The sequence below is a fragment of the Mercenaria mercenaria genome, chromosome 6, assembly GCF_021730395.1.
Source record: "Mercenaria mercenaria strain notata chromosome 6, MADL_Memer_1, whole genome shotgun sequence".
Taxonomy (NCBI): domain Eukaryota; kingdom Metazoa; phylum Mollusca; class Bivalvia; order Venerida; family Veneridae; genus Mercenaria; species Mercenaria mercenaria.
Window position 1 is genome coordinate 80082903 of NC_069366.1, and position 19346 is coordinate 80102248.

A 19346-nucleotide genomic window follows, 5' to 3' on the forward strand; every position below is an offset into this window, starting at 1 on the left:
TAATTCATGAAACTAGAAATGTGTCCATGGGACACAGATGCCCCCACTACACGACATTAGTCAGGGGCCAGAACTCCTACAATACTGAATGAATCCTGATGCGAAACCCCAGGTGCACAACTACACATGCTGACCAACATTCCTGTAAACTTTGGTGATTCTAGGTCAAATGCTTTTGGAGCTATGCGCGACACAACATTAAAATAACCAATTTTTTACTAAGTCAGGGGCCATAACTCCTACATGTCTGGATGAATCCGGACGCAAGACCCCAGGTGCACAACTACACATGCTGACCAACATGCCTGTAAAGTTTTGTGACTCTAGGTCATATACTTTTGGAGCTAGGCATGACACAACATTAAAATACCAATTTTTACAAAGTCAGGGGCCATAACTTCTACATGACTGAATGAATCCGGTCGCAAAACCCCAGGTGCACAACTACACATGCTGACCAACATTCCTGTAAAGTTTTGTGACTCTACGTCAAATACTTTCAGAGCTACGCGCGACACAACATTTTCGGAAGGACAGACGGACGGAGGGACAAGAGCAAATCTATATGCCCCCCCCCCCCCCGCAAAGTGGGGGCATAAAAATGGTGCCAGAGTTATGCACCTTGTGTCATATGATGTGGGTGGTGATGTTGAACAAATATTTTAAGTTTGAATCAAATCCATTCAGTTATAACAGAGATAGAGTGAAAGTGCATAAAAACTTTAACCTGAAAATCTAAGTGAAAAGGGGAGATAATCCATGAAATATTGGTGCCAGAGTTATGACCCTTATGTCAAATGATGTGGATGATGATGAGGAATAAGTATTTCAAGTTTGAATCAAATCCATCAAGTAATTACAGAGATAAGATAAAAAAGAGAAAGTGCACCAAAACTTAAACCAAGGTGGGGACGCGGAAAGACGCTGACGCCGGGGTGAGTAGGATAGCTCTCCTTATACTTCGTATAGTTGAGCTAAAAATGGTTACAGACTGCTTACCTGCCTGGCATTAAAAAATAGGAATCAGGAAGTAATGCTGTTCAATGTGTCTCATCAGCCAACTTGGCTGGCCCTTTCATGGGTGACACTATTATAAACAGACCTTTACTTTACTTTTACTTACATCAACAGAAGTCCTTAAATTACTGGTTATTTTAGGTTATGGCTACCAAACATTATTCAAGGTTTTCAAGATATATTGACTTTATCCAGTCACTTCCAGTTAATCAAACATGCAGAACTACCAGTCCTTAAAGGAATATGTTGAATTATTTAAGTTAATCTGAGACATTAAAGTGCTTTGAAAATAAACACTTTACAAAACTGTACACTACTGCAATTATCATATGCCTCTCTTCGTGGGCATAAACATTATTAGCTGAATAAACGATTACATATACTGGAATGTTTAAAACGGTGGCATGTAATACAGACTGGACTGAACCTATTAGAGTTTTAGTTGAGTCCTTTGAAGTTTTTTCACTGTGCATCATTAGTTGTAGTAAATTGCATTCAAACATATTAAGCAGACAGCAATCTTTGTTCAGCCCTCATTGTAAGGTGGAGTATAGGTGTTAAAATGCTTCAACCCTGGCAAAAAGTTTGATTACTCAATGTTTCATGTAAACCACAGAACACCAGAATAAATTACTTTTAATTTCATATATTCTTAAAACAGCAATGACACACTGGTGAACAGATACCAATACATATAAAAATTCATAAAACAGTAAATTTTTAAGACAAAGACATAAAGACAATACATGTTCTTAAATATACCAACACCTTCTGTTCTCACTGGAATTTAAGTTATTAAACAAGGTTTACGCTTCCCCTTAGCTTAATTTGAAGACTAAGGATTGAAGGGAAACAACTATTATTCCTACAAACAAATACAAAACTAGAGTTACCCTTCTTTTACCAAAGTGTAATGAGGCAACAGATTTGCAAATCCATTGACATTTTAACAAGTTTTTTATTTCTAGAAAATACTAAGGGCTTTGCATATCTGCAGTGAAACTCCTGTGTTAAAGATCATCTGCTGTTAAGAAAAGCTCCTTTTTAAATCATCAGTTACACATTTCCAGAGTAACAGCCTCGGTAGTGGCACAAAGCAGTTTAATAAATACTTAAGTCACAGGAAAATAAGAACAAAATGGTTAATACAGGTAGCTGCTAAAGTAAGTTCAACAGTACAGAAAACTTAATGACTCCCACGTGTGAGGTCTGTATACAGGTTTTACTGGATTGCTCAAAGAACTATCTTTTCTATTTCCCTGTATTTGCCAGTATCAATAAATGCAAAAATATTGCAACATCCACATTACAAATTTATCATTAATGACCATGGTCCACATATTCTCAGAACCGGAAACAAGTCTGACCCAAAGCTATTTTTATTGTAACGGAATTGGCTAAGGCTTTCACAGTTGAATACTGATTAGAATTTCTGGGAAAAAAATGTGTAGAAACACACTATAATAGATTAAAACACATGAATTACCTTAATATGTGCTTGAATATTAATTATACTAAAGTGCCAAAGTCACAGAATGAAATGGGTACATGTGATTCCTAACCAGAAGTATTTGGAGAACACCACAAGCTTGTTTAGGAATTGCATGACAATTCTGGATGATTTTTTAACAGATTTTTTGCATTAATATCAAAGAAAAACACCTTGCAGAAGGGTGTGAACTCAGTAACTAAACTAGGATTTTAATTTCTGCATATTCTCATTTCTGTTTCATTTCCATTTAGGCATACAAGAAATGGCCCACTGGTCATTATGCATTCTACTCTTTCGATACAGTTTTGCTTCTGTTTCAGTGTATATGAGAAATGGGCTTTACACCCCTAATAATATTCTCAGACATATCATACATTGTCATTATGACATGAAATTCAACCTGTCAGTATATCATGAATAAACTGGACTAACTGGCAGCTGAACATCCAACTGGCACTTTTTGTCTTCAATGTAAACCCATAAACTGTGATGATAAAGATTAAAAGATATTATTACACAATACTTATAAATTTATTTTCATAAATCATTTCCAACAATCAAATTTTCTTTGGAACATTTGCAATTATAGGCTTTGGCCTTGTTTTAAATAACAGTTTCTTTTTAATAACTGCTGTGATATGGTAGTTGGGTGGTCCGCCTGTCTCTTCTTGTGACGTATCTTTAACCATAATTCCATACGGTTTTTCAAGAGTCATTACCTTCCCATACAAGATGTGGTGTCCAATTATCAGTACTGGAACATCCTGCAATGCAGAAAAAAATATGTAAAAATGTATGCAATTGGATGGAAGATAAAACTTAAAGCATGATTTTCCTTAATGCATAAAATAAAATGCATAATTTTGTTATATATGTCCTAAGACCAAATAACGCTGTTCCAAAATTAAGACTATAAATTGAGCACTCAGTCTCCGCGCCAATTTTTACCGATTCTTCATACTTTTGCTGAAAAACACATGTACCTAGAAATCATTAATATTCATGGGTTACTAATTACCTATGAAATTAAATCCTGAGAAACCGGCCAAATTGTTTCTATCTTATATTTAAAACTTGAAATCCACAAATTCCTGTCACTGTAAAATAGCTGTTTTCAAAAATACATGAAATTTACCGGGTACTAATTTTACAGTCAACAGTCATTGAAAACAGTTTCCTGAATAAGTGAATACCAGTGTCAAAAAGTTTTAGTTAGAAAAGTTTAACTACTTAGACTCGGTGAACGTTTGACCATAGGTCGACATATTTAATGTTTTGTAATTAATTATTTCAACTGTCCCCCAATTCATTTGACTGTCAATTTTAAATACTAAACAAAAACCAAGTAAAACTGTCAACTGAAGGACTAGTGCAGAACAAGTATTATTTTAAACAAAACTAGAGCTATCACTAAAGGTGATGAATGTACCCCCCACATGCACTGACACAGTACATTGCAATTTGACGCACACAAGATTGCATAATTATGTGGACTGTATGTATATAGACTGTATGTATACAGTATAGTAACAAAAAACAAGCAAATTCGATGAATTGGAATCCCCCGCCGAAAGGGTCAGAGTTGAGAAACGGCAAAAAAATATATCCAGCAAAAAGTTAAGAATGTTACCAAGAAGCAAATAATTTCATTAGTCAAAATCAAATTAAAAGAAAATGAATGGTTTGTTTGGGTGAGGGGTGGGGTGAGGATACAACAGTTTACATGTTGATTATAAATATTGATAGAAAACGAAAAATGAAAAAAAAAAAAAAACAAAAACAAAAAAAAAAAAAAAAATGGGGGGGGGGGGGGGAGGTGAGGGTGACCAAGGTAAGGTGGTGACCAGGTGTAGGTACACAACATCACATGTTTATAATAAATGTTCATGGAAAAGAATGGAAGAAGTTTAATGAAATTCTTCCAATTGGTTGGTTTGTTATGTACAGATCTGTGGATTTTTAAACAATTAAAGGGCAATAACTATACAGAAAATTGACCAATCGAAAAAAACTTAAAGGGCATCGTCGCAGTATCTTGGTTCATGTCTACTTCAAGTTTGATGAAATTCTACCTGCTAGTTACTGAGAAATGGCTGCAGACGGACATTTTCATTAAATCAAGGGCAATAACTCTGAGGGAAATTGACCTATCAAAAAAAAACTTGACGGGCATCAGCGCAGTATCTTGGTTCATGTCTATTTCAAATTTGATGAAATTCTACCTGTTAGTTACTGAGCAATGGCTGCAGACGGACATTTTTTATTAAATCAAGGGCAATAACTCTGAGGGAAATTGACCAATCAAAAAAAAAACTTGACGGGCATCATCGCAGTATGTTGGTTCATGTTTATTTCAAGTTTCATGAAATTCTACCAAGTAGTTACTGAGAAATGGCTGCGGACGGACGAACGGACGGACTGACAACGCCATTTCAATAACCCCCTCCCGATTTCATCGGCGGGGGATAACAAAGTCCCATAACCATGCAGAATATTTATCTAAAAGAACGTAACATGCACCATGCAAAGCTTGGGTTGGTACTGATCACTTGTGTGAAGTTTCATTGAATTGTGAGCAAGGGTTCGGAAGATTGGGCGCGCACAAGATTGCATATGCAGACTGTATGTACATAGTATGTTAACAAGAAACAAAGTCCCATAACTCTGCAATTTTTGTAGTTGAAAGAACCTAACATGCCCCATGCACAACTACTGTTGTTACTGATCACTTGTGTGAAGTTTCATTAAATTGTGTCAAGGGGATGAGGAGAGATGGTGCGCACAAGATTGTGTCTATGTAAATGGAAATATAAATAGTCTATGTAAATAGTATAGTAACAAAAAACAAAGTCCCGTAACTCTGCAATTTTTTTCTCTAAAAAAAACCTAACATGTCCCATGCACAACTACTGTTGTTACTGATCACTTGTGTGAAGTTTCATTAAATTGTGTCAAGGGGATAAGGAGAGATGGTGCGCACAAGATTGTGTCTATGTATATAGTATAGTAACAAAAAACAAAGTCCCGTAACTCTGCAATTTTTTTTCTGAAAGAACCTAACATGCCCCATGCACAACTACTGTTGTTACTGATCACTTGTGTGAAGTTTCATTAAATTGTGTCAAGGGGATGAGAAGAGATGGTGCGCACAAGATTGTGTCTACAGACGGACAGACAGACAACCTGAAAGCAGTATACCTCCCCCCCTTACAACTTTGATGTTTTTTCTACGGACAGCATTTTTCAAAATATACTCAATGAATTTTAGTCATCATTAGGGTATGTCACCAAGCCAGTTTTTCTGGTATTAAGAGAATGAGTGCATGACCAATCTGAAACTGGTACTCAAACATAAGGACCAAGAACTGAAGCAAACTATGAATTGAATCTAATGACAAATTGTTTTAAAATTTTTGTTTTCCCCCTTCACAACACAGAACACTGCATAACATTATGCTAGAGACTACCAATTTCTATATTTGAAGCATCTTTTTTTATTTCATTATTTTTGATGGATTTAACATTACACAAACACAATTAAAGGTCATATCTGGTGCAGGAAGATCTAAGGTGCCCCCACCCCAAAATCCCAGCATTATTTCATCACATATACCTGGATTGAACTGTCAACCTTAAATCCACAAGCCAGCTGCACAGCTTCATTACATGAAAGAATATTACACCCAAATTAGGTTTTGAACACATTGTGCTTTGTGCCAAGAGATTCAAAGTCTGCAACCTTTACCACTCAACCACGCTGGCACCTGTAGTGTATTTTAACCTCTCAGTTAAAACCACCTGCAGATACTGTAAAACACTGACTGGTCTATCAGCAGAATACTCAAAACATTGAGGGTTTTGTGCGATGCAAATGTAGAAAAAATGAGGAAAATGGCTGGGGACAACAATATCATGAATGACTCAAGTCTGCCCTGGTACCCAAGCTATCGTTTTTCTGCAATGTTAAGAGTGTTCTTTGTAAGAAGGTTTCACTGATAACTGAAGTGTAAAAATTATACCTTATGTGTAAAATGCAGGTCACCAATGAACCGCCCACCAAGAGGGACTGGATGTCTGGTCTCTAATGTTCCCTGTAACTCAATCATTGCCCATTCGTTTGGTTGACCATGCTGACTCTCGGGTCTGAAAATACAAAAATACAAGTAAGTTGTTAAAACATCCTGAATCTAATAACTTATTTAACAAAGTAAAAAAAAAAAAAAAATTAAAAACAAGGAACGCGGCAATGCTACGAAACCAGGTTTTCAACACTTTTCATAAGAATAAAAAAGTATACTGAATCACAGTGCACCACTTTAAAGCACAACCCTAACCCTAAAGCACAACCCTAACCCTAACCCTAACCTAACCCTATTTTTAGTAACAATATGACCTTGACCTTGATCCCAGAAACCCCAAAATCAATCCCAAGCTACAACTTTATATAAATTTTCTATACACCAAGTTTCATCATGATAGCTCATTCCTAAGTTAAGTTATTGACCGGAAACCCTTTTTCTATTTTAAGTAACAGTGACCTTGACCTTGACCCCAGAAACCCCAAAATCAATCCCAGCCTTTGTCTTGATATAAGCTACATACATACCAAGTTTTATTCAAATACCTTTACCGAAACAAAAGTTATTGACCGGAAACACCAGTTTGACGCCGCCATCCGCCCGCCCACCAGACCAACGACATACCCCAATCTAATAACTCAGGTTTTCAAAAAATATAAAACATATGGCTTATTTTCGTAAAAAGTCTTATTTCGCGATAATATTACAAGGATAATACAACCTTATTTTTGCACTTCAGGCCTATCGCTATTTCTAAGTAATTAAATGGTTGAATGACTACAAAAGTACATAATAGTACTGGTTATGTTTATTTATAACACTGCCAAAATTATTATTGACAAGGCAGTCTGAAAGACAGCTAAATCCCCCGCCAATGCTATGGATAGTGAAAGGGTAAACATTTGACCTTTAGCTGTGACCTTGACCTTGAACTGACATGGCTGACTCATACATTCTGCACAACGTCTTGATGAGGTGATCATTTGACCCAAGTTTCATGAAAATCCTTCAAGGGGTTTAGGAGATACAGAGCTCAAACCTTTGACCTCGAGTTGTGACTTTGACTATGAGTTGACATGGCTGACTCATGAGTTCTTGATGCGGTGATCATTTGACCCAAGTTTGATGAAAATCCTTCAGGAGGTTTAGAAGATACTGAGTGGACACAAAATGGAAGGCTCAAACCTTTCACCCTATGTTGTGACCTTGACACTGAGCTGGCATGGCTGACTCATGGGTTCTGCACATCGTTTTGATGAGGTGATCATTTGACCAAAGTTTTATAAAATTCCTTCAAGGGGTTTAGGAGATACTGAGTGGACATGAAATGAAAGGCTAAAACCTTTGACCTTGAGCCGGTATGAGTGATTCATGAGTACTGCACATCGCCTTGATGAGGTGATCATTTGACCCGAGTTTCATATGAATCCTTCAAAGGATTACGAGATACAGAGCAGACACAAAATGGAAGGCTCAAACCTTTGACCTTCAGTTGTGACCTTGACCTTGAGCCAGCATGGCTGACTCATAGGTTCAGCACATTGCCTTGATGAGGGGATCATTTGACCAAAGTTTGATGAAAATCCTTCAAGGGGTTTAGGAGATATAGAGCGGACACAAAATGGAAGGCTCAAACCTTTCACCCTAAGTTCTGACCTTGACCTTGAGCCTGCATGGCTGACTCATGGGTTCTGCACATCGTCTTGATGAGGTGATCATTTGACCCAAGTTTTATAAAATTCCTTCAAGGGGTTTAGGAGATATAGCGCGGACACAAAATGGAAGGCTCAAACCTTTCACCCTAAGTTGTGACCTTGACCTTGAGCTGACATGGCTGACTCATGGGTTCTGCATATCGTCTTGATGAGGTGATTATTTGACCCAAGTTTTATAAAATTCCTTCAAGGGGGTTAGGAGATATAAAGCGGACACAAAATGGAAGGCTCAAACCTTTGACCTTGAGTTGTGACCTTGACCTTGAGCTGACAAGGCTGACTCATGGGTTCTGCACATCGTCTTGATGAGGCGATCATTTGACCCAAGTTTCATAAAAATCCTTCAAAGGGTTTAGGAGATATGGAGCGGACACGAAAGGGTTACGGACAGACAGACGGAAGGAGACCATTCCTATAACCCCCCCACCACTTGTGGTGGGGGATTAAAAAATGCCTGGGTGAAATGATAAAAGATATACTGAGCAAAAGTTCCAACTAGACCCCTTAGTTTTTATTATATTTCTTTGAGAGTATTGGAAGTAGGCAAAAATAAATAATATATTTTGAAAAACAATTTATTTTCACATAATAAAATGCATTATTCAATAACAGGAAACGACATCCAAACAAAGACGTTTACAACTTGACCCACCAAATTAAAAGTCACAGGTTTTTAATAACGCGTATTACCACCGTTAGACCGAATAACTTCCAACCACTGATTGCGCATGGACCTGATGTAAGGCCGAATGTAATACGCCTGGTCTATGGCAGACCATTCTCGGATGATGACTTCTTCCAATTCCCGAAGATTTTGAGGAACAACCTGAAGTCTCCTAATGCACCTATCAAGCTCGTCCCACTAATGCTCAATTGGGTTTAAATCCGGGGGTTGGGGGATTTCGAAACCCAATTGACAGGTTTTTTTCCCTGGCAGTTTTTATAGCCATTATTCGGCTATATTCCCAATGCCAAAAAGTATGTATTTTTCCCAAAATGAGTGCAAAAATCCCCAATCTACATTCTGAAAAAAATTTCCAGTGTTCCAGATAATTTTTTGACCCCATGGGTAATTAACCCCACTTTTCAGAAGATGGGGGTAAATTCAAAATTCCAAACTCGGATAAAGGGTAATTTTAACAATACTTACCGTTACTGTAGACACAAAGACAGACATTTTAGCTGCACGTCATTGTCCTTTTCAGTAAGTTTTATCCAAGGATACGATTTTTTCCAACTTTCAATGGTAGATTCTATGACAGCCACATGCGACTTTTTATTTTTTAAAACGGCAGAAATAATGTCTTCGATTATTGGTTGCACCAAGCTCTTAGTCGGTAGAGGTGTTTTAACCACAAAAAACTTATCAATTTTTCTCTGTTTTGCTTCGGAAGCCATGATAAAAAATAATGTGTCTACTTTCGTTTTAATACAACGATCAAACGCTTGATTTTGATAAGTAAATACATAAAATTTCTAGAGCGCCTAGACGACGCAGATGTTCAAGTAGACTAGTTTACGGTTTCTAAAACAGGTAGAACGTTTTAGCGAAGTTAATAGTGGTTACCCGTAGCATTGTTTATACGGAAGTAGTGACCAGCTGTTTTCAACATGTTTTCATTTAAATATAATTAACGTACGCTTCAAGTTTTAATGTTGTGCGTAAGTTCAAAGTCATGTACGTATAATGTACGCATCAAAATGAAATCATGTTTTTAGTTGATTTTTATGCCTAAAATACGCCGATACGCAGCTTATCTGGAACACTGAATTTCATCAAAATTGCACAAACATTGACCAAATTATGGACAGTTTTGTAATGGAAGTATGTTAAAAGAGGTTGTACAATGTGAAACAAGTGCATGAGAAAGTGCTTAAAAACATCTTTACTATATCCTATGGGTTTAATAATATCCCAATTCGAAACATTTACGCGTCAAAATTCCCAATTTTGGGGGTATAGGCTATGTTCCCAAATTAGCTAGAAAAAACCCTGATCGAGCACATTAACGTCATAACGTTGTAAGTAGTTCCTAGTGCTGGCGGCTGTGTGACTTGTAGCTCCATCATGCATGAGGGTTAGACCAACATGCGTCATCATATGAGGAATCGCCACTGGGAACAACATGTCATTTTGGTACTTATGCGCACTGAGATTGCCATTAATTACAATGGCAGGTGTTTCAGAATTTAATGACACCTGCCCATATCATCAAAGAACCACCACCGAACCTGTCACGTTCAGTAACACAATTGTCCTTGTAGCGTTTGTTACGAACGCGGTACACCCTTATCCTACCATCACTGCGGTGAAGTGAGAATCTGCTTTCCTCAGAAAACAAAATGTTTGCTTAATCGCGTCTGTTGAATCGCATGTGCCTCCTTGCCAAGTTTAATCTGTTTTGTCGATGAGCAACTTGTAAGGTTATCCCTTTATACGGACGTCTTGCTCCGATTCCTTGCTCTCGGAGACGATTTCTCACTGTCTGAGCCGAGATGTTGCGGTTATTCACCCTAACCGTTGTGGACGCAGTGACTGTTGCTTGTTTAAAACTAATACGCAGGTGTTGTAACACAATGAATCCATCCTGCCTATGTGAAGTAACACGCGGTTGAGGTCTTCTGTGCTCATCCGCTACATTTCCAGTAAAGACGAACTTGTTCTGAAGGTTTGTTATTGTGCTCACATGACATCCAAACACACGTGCAACCTGCAATAATAATCAATATCAATAGGAAAACGTGCATAACATTTCTTTCAATGACAATTCAATGTTTTGAAAAAGAATGACCAATTAAAACATAAGATAAATGAAAAATCACATTTTACCTCAGAACGTGAGACTCCTGCTTCCAACAGCACATGCTCTTTCTTCATTTCGCATACGCGGCATATTGTACTCGTTTTGATAATTTTATGATATTCAAATCGGCATGTCCATAGACTATGGAGAAAACATGTACACTGTTTAATTTCGGACAACTGCTGGCCTCGGCAAGTGAAAAACACGATTTGCACGTGCATCAAGGATGACAAGGTTTTAGAAACTGGACAAACCGGTTTTGTCAATAAAAGTGTACACTATCCAATATTGTGCTTCTTATTTCAGAACGATAACTTCGAAAATACAAGACTTATAAAAATGATAAAAATGTCTAGTTGGAACAATTGTTCAGTGTATGTTTTGTTCTGTTCTGTTCTATTAAGTGTTATTTTTACTTCTGGGAATACGAATATATAAAAAACAACATATTCAACAATTTTAAATTGTATTCTAATGAAGCACATTATTGTTATATTAAAAAACATGATGTATTAATTCCAAGGCTTTACTCAATTCTGCCCACTAATAAATTAAAATGACCACTGTTTAATAAGCGCCTCCCTTGTATTTTTTTATCCAATTGCAAGTGAGCGCCCCATATTCACTTCGCTAAACATATCTATGTATGTAATTTAATAAGAAAATAAAAGTCCATTTCGTAGCAGTTTGGCACGAAAATGTCCATTTCGGAGGATGTGGTCTTAATAAATTTTGGTTAGTATTACCTCTAATCTATCATATCTAAATTTATGAAATTACAAATATCAAAGAAATTAAAGCCACAATTAAGAAAATAAAAGTTCATTTCATAGAAGTTTCGCATGAAAATTTCCATTTCGGAGGATGCGGTCTTCATAAATTGTAATATTTCAGCGATTTTTTTCCTTCTTTAATAGGGTCCGTAAAACGGACCATTTCCCAATTGAAAATAATGACCATTTTTCCCAATTTCAGACCAAATTATTCCCAAAAATGACCTACAAACATTTTTGAAACGGCTGCTGTCCCGACATCGTGAAATTCGCTGATTATAGAAAATATGTTCCGAATTTTAATCTAGTGTTTGCTAATTTTGACCAAAGGGCAAATACCCGATTAAAATTCAGAACATGTTCTCTGTCATCACAAGCACGAATTTTATCAATCGCACCATGTATTGTTTTCGATAATCAGTTTCCACGATCTTTTTCTGTAGAACCAGTGACAAACTGTGCGAACAATGAGTCACAACAGCAAATATAATGTTCAAAGGCTATCAAAATCCAAGCTTGCTGGCTGCAAATGCCTTGTGGAGTTCAGATTCTCACGGGCATCTTCACAGCCTGTTCTGACTGAGGAAACGTCCGTTGAATCGTCGACACCGGTGTCGTTTTCATGTCAGAGTCAGGAGAACTCTTGTGTAACTCCGGTTGAATTTGTGCCAGAGTGTGTGCCTTTAGAACAACCATTGTTATCTCAGAGTCAGGCCACTGTATCATGTTGTGATGATCAGAACACTAGCTCTAGTGTAACTCAATTAGATCCAGGGAAGGGGTTATTGTAATTTTGTATGTTACACAAAATTCCCAATTAGGATGAAAACGACGCTATTTTTCCCAAATGGTCCGGACGCGGACGCTTTCCCAAAATGGCAAAAAAAATCGCTGTATAATTTTGGTTATAAATTAATATTTACATTTGCCCTATTCTTTTCCTTTGAAAATTATGACGTTCATTTCGTATGAACAGCAAAAGGAAAGGCGCAAAAGTTACGTCACCGCTGCTTAGTAATAACTGACTGCTGTTTTGACGATGTCCGTGTATAGTCAGGGTGAACGTTCCTTATATGACGTCGCAGTTGTTCCGTCTGGTGAACAGAATGGCTGGGAAGCTTATTTTAATGTTAAATGCAACAAAATGTGTGCAATTTATATTATCTTGTTTAAAAATGGAAAGGAAATATAATGTAAATATAAACAAAAGCTGTCCATATGACAGCGCGCTCCACTATTCGGCGATTTGACAGTAAGATGAATGTATGTCTCAATAAGAGACTTCTACTTTAAAAGGAAGATACACCAAGAGGCATAATTCTGTCAAGGACACAGTTCTTGGGTCGGAACAAGTACCTATTTTTTTCTCTAGGTGGGGGGTATTTTTGGTATTTAAATTTCCTTGGTTGGGGGTGTAATTGGTATTTTAATTCTGTTCGTGGGGGGTATTTTGCACACTAAAACATATAAAAATGTTTCTTGAAATTTTCTGTGCGAGTATATTTTTATCACGGACAGTAATGCGAATTCGATATTTATTAAATTGATCGACGTTTTCTTATGCTCAGGGAAAATGCCGGTATACGGTACACGAAACATATGGAATAGTGCAATAATCATGACGTCGTACAAGCAGGTAAGAAGTTTTGACAAGCTAAAATACATCAGTTATGCATCTGAATAAGCACGCCGGTTAAAATGCAAATGGCAGAACAAAGCTGGTTCAGAAATCTGAACGTAGAAGGCGTCGTCTTCTGGCTCGCAGACCCTTAGCGAGCTGGGTAACATAACAAGAGGGCCAAGATGGCCCTAGGTCGCTCACCTACGAAAAAACACTCCATAACAGTGTAAAACATGTTTGACCTAGTGATTTCATGGAAACAAATATTCTGACCAATTTTCATTAAGATTGGACCAAAAAATTGGTCTATTGCGATAGAACAAGCATTTTCTTAGATATGACCTAGTTTTTGACCCTAGATGACCCATGTTCAAACTCGACCTAGATTTTATCAAGGCAATCATTCTGACCAAAATTCATGAAGATCAACTGAAAAATACAGCCTCTATCACATACAGAAGATTTTTCTTTAATTTGACCTAGTGACCTGGTTTTTGACCTCAGATAACCCATATTCAAAATCGACCTAGATTTCATCAAGGCAATCACTCTGACCAAATTTCATGAAGATCAATTGAAAAATACATCCTCTATTGCATACACAATGTTTTTCTTTGATTTGACCTAGTGACCTAGTTTTTGACCCCAGATGACCCATTTTCGAACTCGGCCTAGATTTTATCAAGGTAATCATTCTGGCTAAAATTCATGAAGATCAGTTGATAAATACAGCCTCTATTGCATACACAAGGTTTTTCTTTGATTTGACCTAGTGACCTAGTTTTTGACCCCAGATGACCCATTTTCGAACTTGGTCTTAATTTCATCAAGGTAATCATTCTGACCAAAATTCATGAAGATCAATTGAAAAATACAGCCTCTATCGCATACACAAGGGTTTTACGTGATATGACCTAGTGACCTAGTTTTTGACCCCAGATGACCCATTTTCGAACTCGGCCTAGATGTCATCAAGGTAATCATTCTGACCAAAATTCATGAAGATCAATTGAAAAATACAGCCTCTATCGCATACACAAGGTTTTTCTTTGATTTGACCTAGTGACCTAGTTTTTGACCCGAGATGACCCATTTTCGAACTCGGCCTTTATTTCATCAAGGCAATCATTCTGACCAAAATTCATGAAGATCAATTGAAAAATACAGCCTCTATCGCATACACAAGGTTTTTCTTTGATTTGACCTAGTGACCTAGTTTTTGACCCGAGATGACCCATTTTCGAACTCGGCCTAGATTTGATCAAGGTAATCATTCTGACCAATATTCATGAAGAAGAATTGAAAAATACAGCCTCTATCGCATACACAAGGTTTTTCTTTGATTTGACCTAGTGACCTAGTTTTTGACCCGAGTTGACCCATTTTCGAACTCGGCTTAGATTTCATCAAGGTTATCATTCTGACCAATATTCATGAAGATTAATTGAAAAATACCGCCTCTATCGCATACACAAGGTTTTTCTTTGATTTGACCTAGTGACCTAGTTTTTGACCCGAGATGACCCATTTTCGAACTCGGCCTAGATTTCATCAAAGTTATCATTCTGACCAATATTCATGAAGATTAAATGAAAAATACAGCCTCTATCGCATACACAAGGTTTTTCTTTGATTTGACCTAGTGACCTAGTTTTTGACCCAAGATGACCCATTTTCGAACTCGGCCTAGATTTCATCAAGGTTATCATTCTGACCAATATTCATGAAGATTAATTGAAAAATACAGCCTCTATCGCATACACAAGCTAAATGTTGACAGACGACGGACGACAGACGACGGACGCCGGACGCCGGACATCGAGCGATCAGAAAAACTTACCTGAGCATTGCTCAGGTGAGCTAATAAAGGGGAACACAGGATTTCCTTTCTTTTGGCATATCTTTCTTGACTGCATGTACTTAAAACTTCCTGTTTAAATCGCAACATAATTTTCAACTGTTCAAGAGCTAAACACAATCCTTCCCACTTGTAATTTTACAAAATCAAACTTATTTGTTACTATACCGTGATCTTTCATCTGCCAATGACATATTTACTTAAATTATTTTCTCAAACGACTTGGTCCTCCAGGGTTAGACACTAACTTACTTGAACAAGGTTCCCAAAGGAATCCCTACTTTTTAAATCTGGGGGTCCTCCTCAGGCTTTGGGATCCCTCATAATATGATATATAAAAACAATCACAACAGATGTCTTATGAGAAGTTACGGTCGTACCCCAGTGGGATTCGAACCCGCAACCTCTGTACTGAGTGGCTGACACCTTAACTACTACAGAAGAATGTATCCAAACTGATATCAATTTAAATGTTTGCCAATGTCAAGACAAGGTCTGGACTTTGGAGACACTTGTATCTTATAGATATAATCATTGTCAAGTCTATTGTGACAACCACTAAAAATTATAATATCAAAAAAAAATCTTGAATTTCTTGACTTCTCTTCATATATTTTAAAATATAAAATCTTAATATTACCTGGCATTTATATTTCCGATGATACAAAATTTATTGTAGTTTCTCTTTGAGGTTTGAAGATATAAAGTGTTAAAGTAAGGGAATTATATTTTTAGGCATACAATTCTGTTTTGGATTACTTTCACATTGAAATTCATATACAATTTCATTTTGATGTTTGAAAGCTTGATTTATATAGATCTAGTTAACAGACTTATCTTCCGAATCGGACTCGGTAAGTATTTATATAAAACAAAAACAACCATCAAACTGAATAACACTACACTACAAAAATAACGAATCGTAAAATTTCTGAAAGTGCAGAAAGATCGCTGAGACCGAGACAGTATTCTTGTGCTAAAAATTAAAATATTTTTAGATAATATTACGTAATATTTTGATGATCAAACGTCGGTACATCACGGGTGACTTCCGCTGCAATTAACTCTTGGGGTGTCATAAAATATTTGGAAGCCGCGGTCCTTCTGTTTTGATTAACACTTCCCGTTATGTAAGGCCATAAATTCCAAGCCATCGTAAACACAAATTGTTGTTCAGGGAAAATCTGCATGTATCACGCGTGACCTTCACGACCTAACACATTTAAAAATACTAAGATGTTAAATGGTTATTATTTTTAGAACGAGGAAAGTCCCGCAAACCGGCCAGTTGCAAGCAGTTTTCTCAGTAATTTTCCATGACGTAGCGTCGTGCACATGTAGGAAAAAAAACCCCGGTCTTTCTTTGCAAAGTACTCGATATATTTAAATAGTAACCACATGATCTTGTACGTAAATAATGATGACGAAATCCCATATTTTGAGTTAGTAAACATCCGGACTTTGTTTCTTTAGGAAAAGAACGAAAATAAAGCGATTGATTATGAGACACGGGATGAAACGATTCTGTTCAAATGGCCGTTATTATACGTTTCTATCGGGTAACCGGTAGACACGGGTCAATACGTTTCTGTTTGGTAATCGATAGATATGGTGATAAACGTATCGATGTGGGAAGGGGTTAAAATATTTTTCAAACAGGTATTTATCTTTTACTTTTTGGATATCATTGACAAAAAAAAAATAGGTATCCAGCCGGAATCCCAGCTTTTAGAAGTTGGTGTTCCTCCTCAAAATTTGGGATCCTCGGGCCCCCGGGACACCGTTAGTGTCGAACCCTGTCCTCAGGCCTCGACTAACTTTTTCAGCAGGTCCACCAACTGCTAAAATCTAGTAGACCTGCCCAAACTTCAGTGGACCTCCAATTCTAGCACATAAATTGTGAGGTTGTAGAATTCATAGCTCCATATGACTCAAAGAAACAGGAGTTATTTCTTAAATAATTAAAAATGGAAGAACTGTAGCAATCTGATATCCCGAAAAATAATTATTTTGAAAAGTGTCCAAAAATATGAACACAATGATCATCATCCACCCGACCCGTGTTGAAAGCAAAAAAAAAAACAACAACAAAAAAATAAACATTAACAATTATCTGTAATTATTCTGTAGTAATTGGCCTTGTTTTCATCATCAGTTAACATTTATGGTAGTTTAATTCCGTGAGGGTAATTAATGGAGAAGTAAACATTTTTTGAGGCACAAATGAAAGCTGGCTCTGTTTCTTGGTTTATAAATTATTAATTATTTCTGTATTTACTAAAATTTCAAAACTATTGATTGTTAAAACTATCGAATGTTGAAGGTACTATCTGTGATTGTTATTGGATCGTGACTTTTCTATCGATGCATTCTATACTAAACTTAATACTCATAAATTTTATTTTTACTCATGACATTAGTGTCAGGAAAACTTAAACAATTTTGGCCGAATAAGCCAAGTAAATTTGGTCCAATTCAGCCATGGTCCGAGTAAGCCAGTAGAGTGGTGGAACCTATGCTTGCGGTATTTTGTACATATGTAATCTTTTTAAGCAGCAAGAAAAAATTATTATTTCGATTTGCCTATGCAAAAACATAAAGTTATCCTCCTTTTATCGAAACATATTGTTGATGTGCGTCATCACGTGACTTAGTCGTCTCGTGAGCTATCGACACGGCATACGTGAAAAGGTGAAAATTCGCCCTGAAGGGAACCTATGCTGGCGGTATGTAATATCGATTAAACTAAGGACGAAAAAAAAAAATCAGCAGGCTAAAAATGAACAAACAAGCATATGCGAATATAATATTTAGAACATTACTCATTTATTATGTGAAAAACAAAATAAATGGGGATAAAATTTAGTATGTGCCTCTATGTGTATATTTCCCTTTCCGAAATGGAGTCACTATTAGAACAAAGCTTAAAAACGTATAATAATGTTGTTTAAAAACAGAATGTTCAAGTATTAAAGATTCAAACAACGACAGTGATTAACTCGCTAATGTTTTCTACACTTCTTTTGTGTGTAGGAAATTTACTCCTCCCTACATCTCAGAAAGAACCATTTGGACTTTGTCAAAATACTAAGATCAACATCGATCTTTTCATGGTTCGAAAGGCACTCGTAGTGTAGCCAGGCGTCACATTCATCACATCTTGCTCTTAAATGTATCTTATATCTGAATGTAATGCATGATTTCTAAAAAACTAACTTTAGTTTAGTGATTTTGACATATTTGTGTGAGATTTGTGCGACGGATACAGATTGCGTAAAATGTATCGGCTGCTGTATACGTCACGTGAGCGGCACGCGCGGTTATCGCTACGTTTGTTGTAAAGGCATTTCACCACTGGTCGGTGTTGAACATAGCATGATGAAATATTTTTATCAGTGCTTCTGCAGAGAGCATATTTATCGAAATACCGCGAGCATAGGAATACCGCGAGCATAGGTTCCACCACTCTATAATACCCAGGCCAGTTTTACGACATTTTCTCAAGTACTTTTTTTCCAAAATTGACAGACAAAGGTAATGTATATAAATTGGAATTTTATAATAACAACAATTACATTTTTACAACCACTTGCACCATTCTGAGGTAGACTTTTGTTTATTTTTCCACCGTTGAAGTTTCCCGGTAAAACTCCATTCTGAAGAGTAAATAGATAATAACGGAAAGAGTATTAATTGAAGGAAAGAAATCGATCTAAAAAAATACGCCGTTTAATCGGGTTAAAAGGACATGCACATCGTAACAGTCAATTTCTTTTGTAGGAGTTTCGTTAAATAAGACTAGTACATATTTGATATTTGAATTAAGTTTCGGATGTTTCTAATTTTTATTTGTACTTGTAGCTTGTGTAAAGGTCCAGTTATGCTGAAAATGGGAGGGCATGGAAGGTAGCATGCATTTCCACCGTAGTCATTAATTTTTAGCTCGACTAACAAAGAATAGTAGAGCTTTTGGACTCATCCGTGTGT

The 19346-nt window shown here is 36.7% G+C and overlaps 1 protein-coding gene across 1 annotated transcript; it reads right to left on the reverse strand.

The window, feature by feature from the left end:
• Nucleotides 1-1635: 1635 nt before the first annotated feature.
• On the reverse strand, nucleotides 1636-19081 carry LOC123548419 (chromosome transmission fidelity protein 8 homolog). Its single transcript, XM_045335668.2, has 3 exons — nucleotides 18935-19081; nucleotides 6529-6652; nucleotides 1636-3273 (listed from the first exon to the last, which is right to left on the reverse strand). Exons 1-3 carry the CDS (start codon nucleotides 18955-18957, stop codon nucleotides 3067-3069), a joined length of 354 nt encoding a protein of 117 aa, XP_045191603.1. The 5' UTR covers nucleotides 18958-19081; the 3' UTR covers nucleotides 1636-3066.
• Nucleotides 19082-19346: the final 265 nt, after the last annotated feature.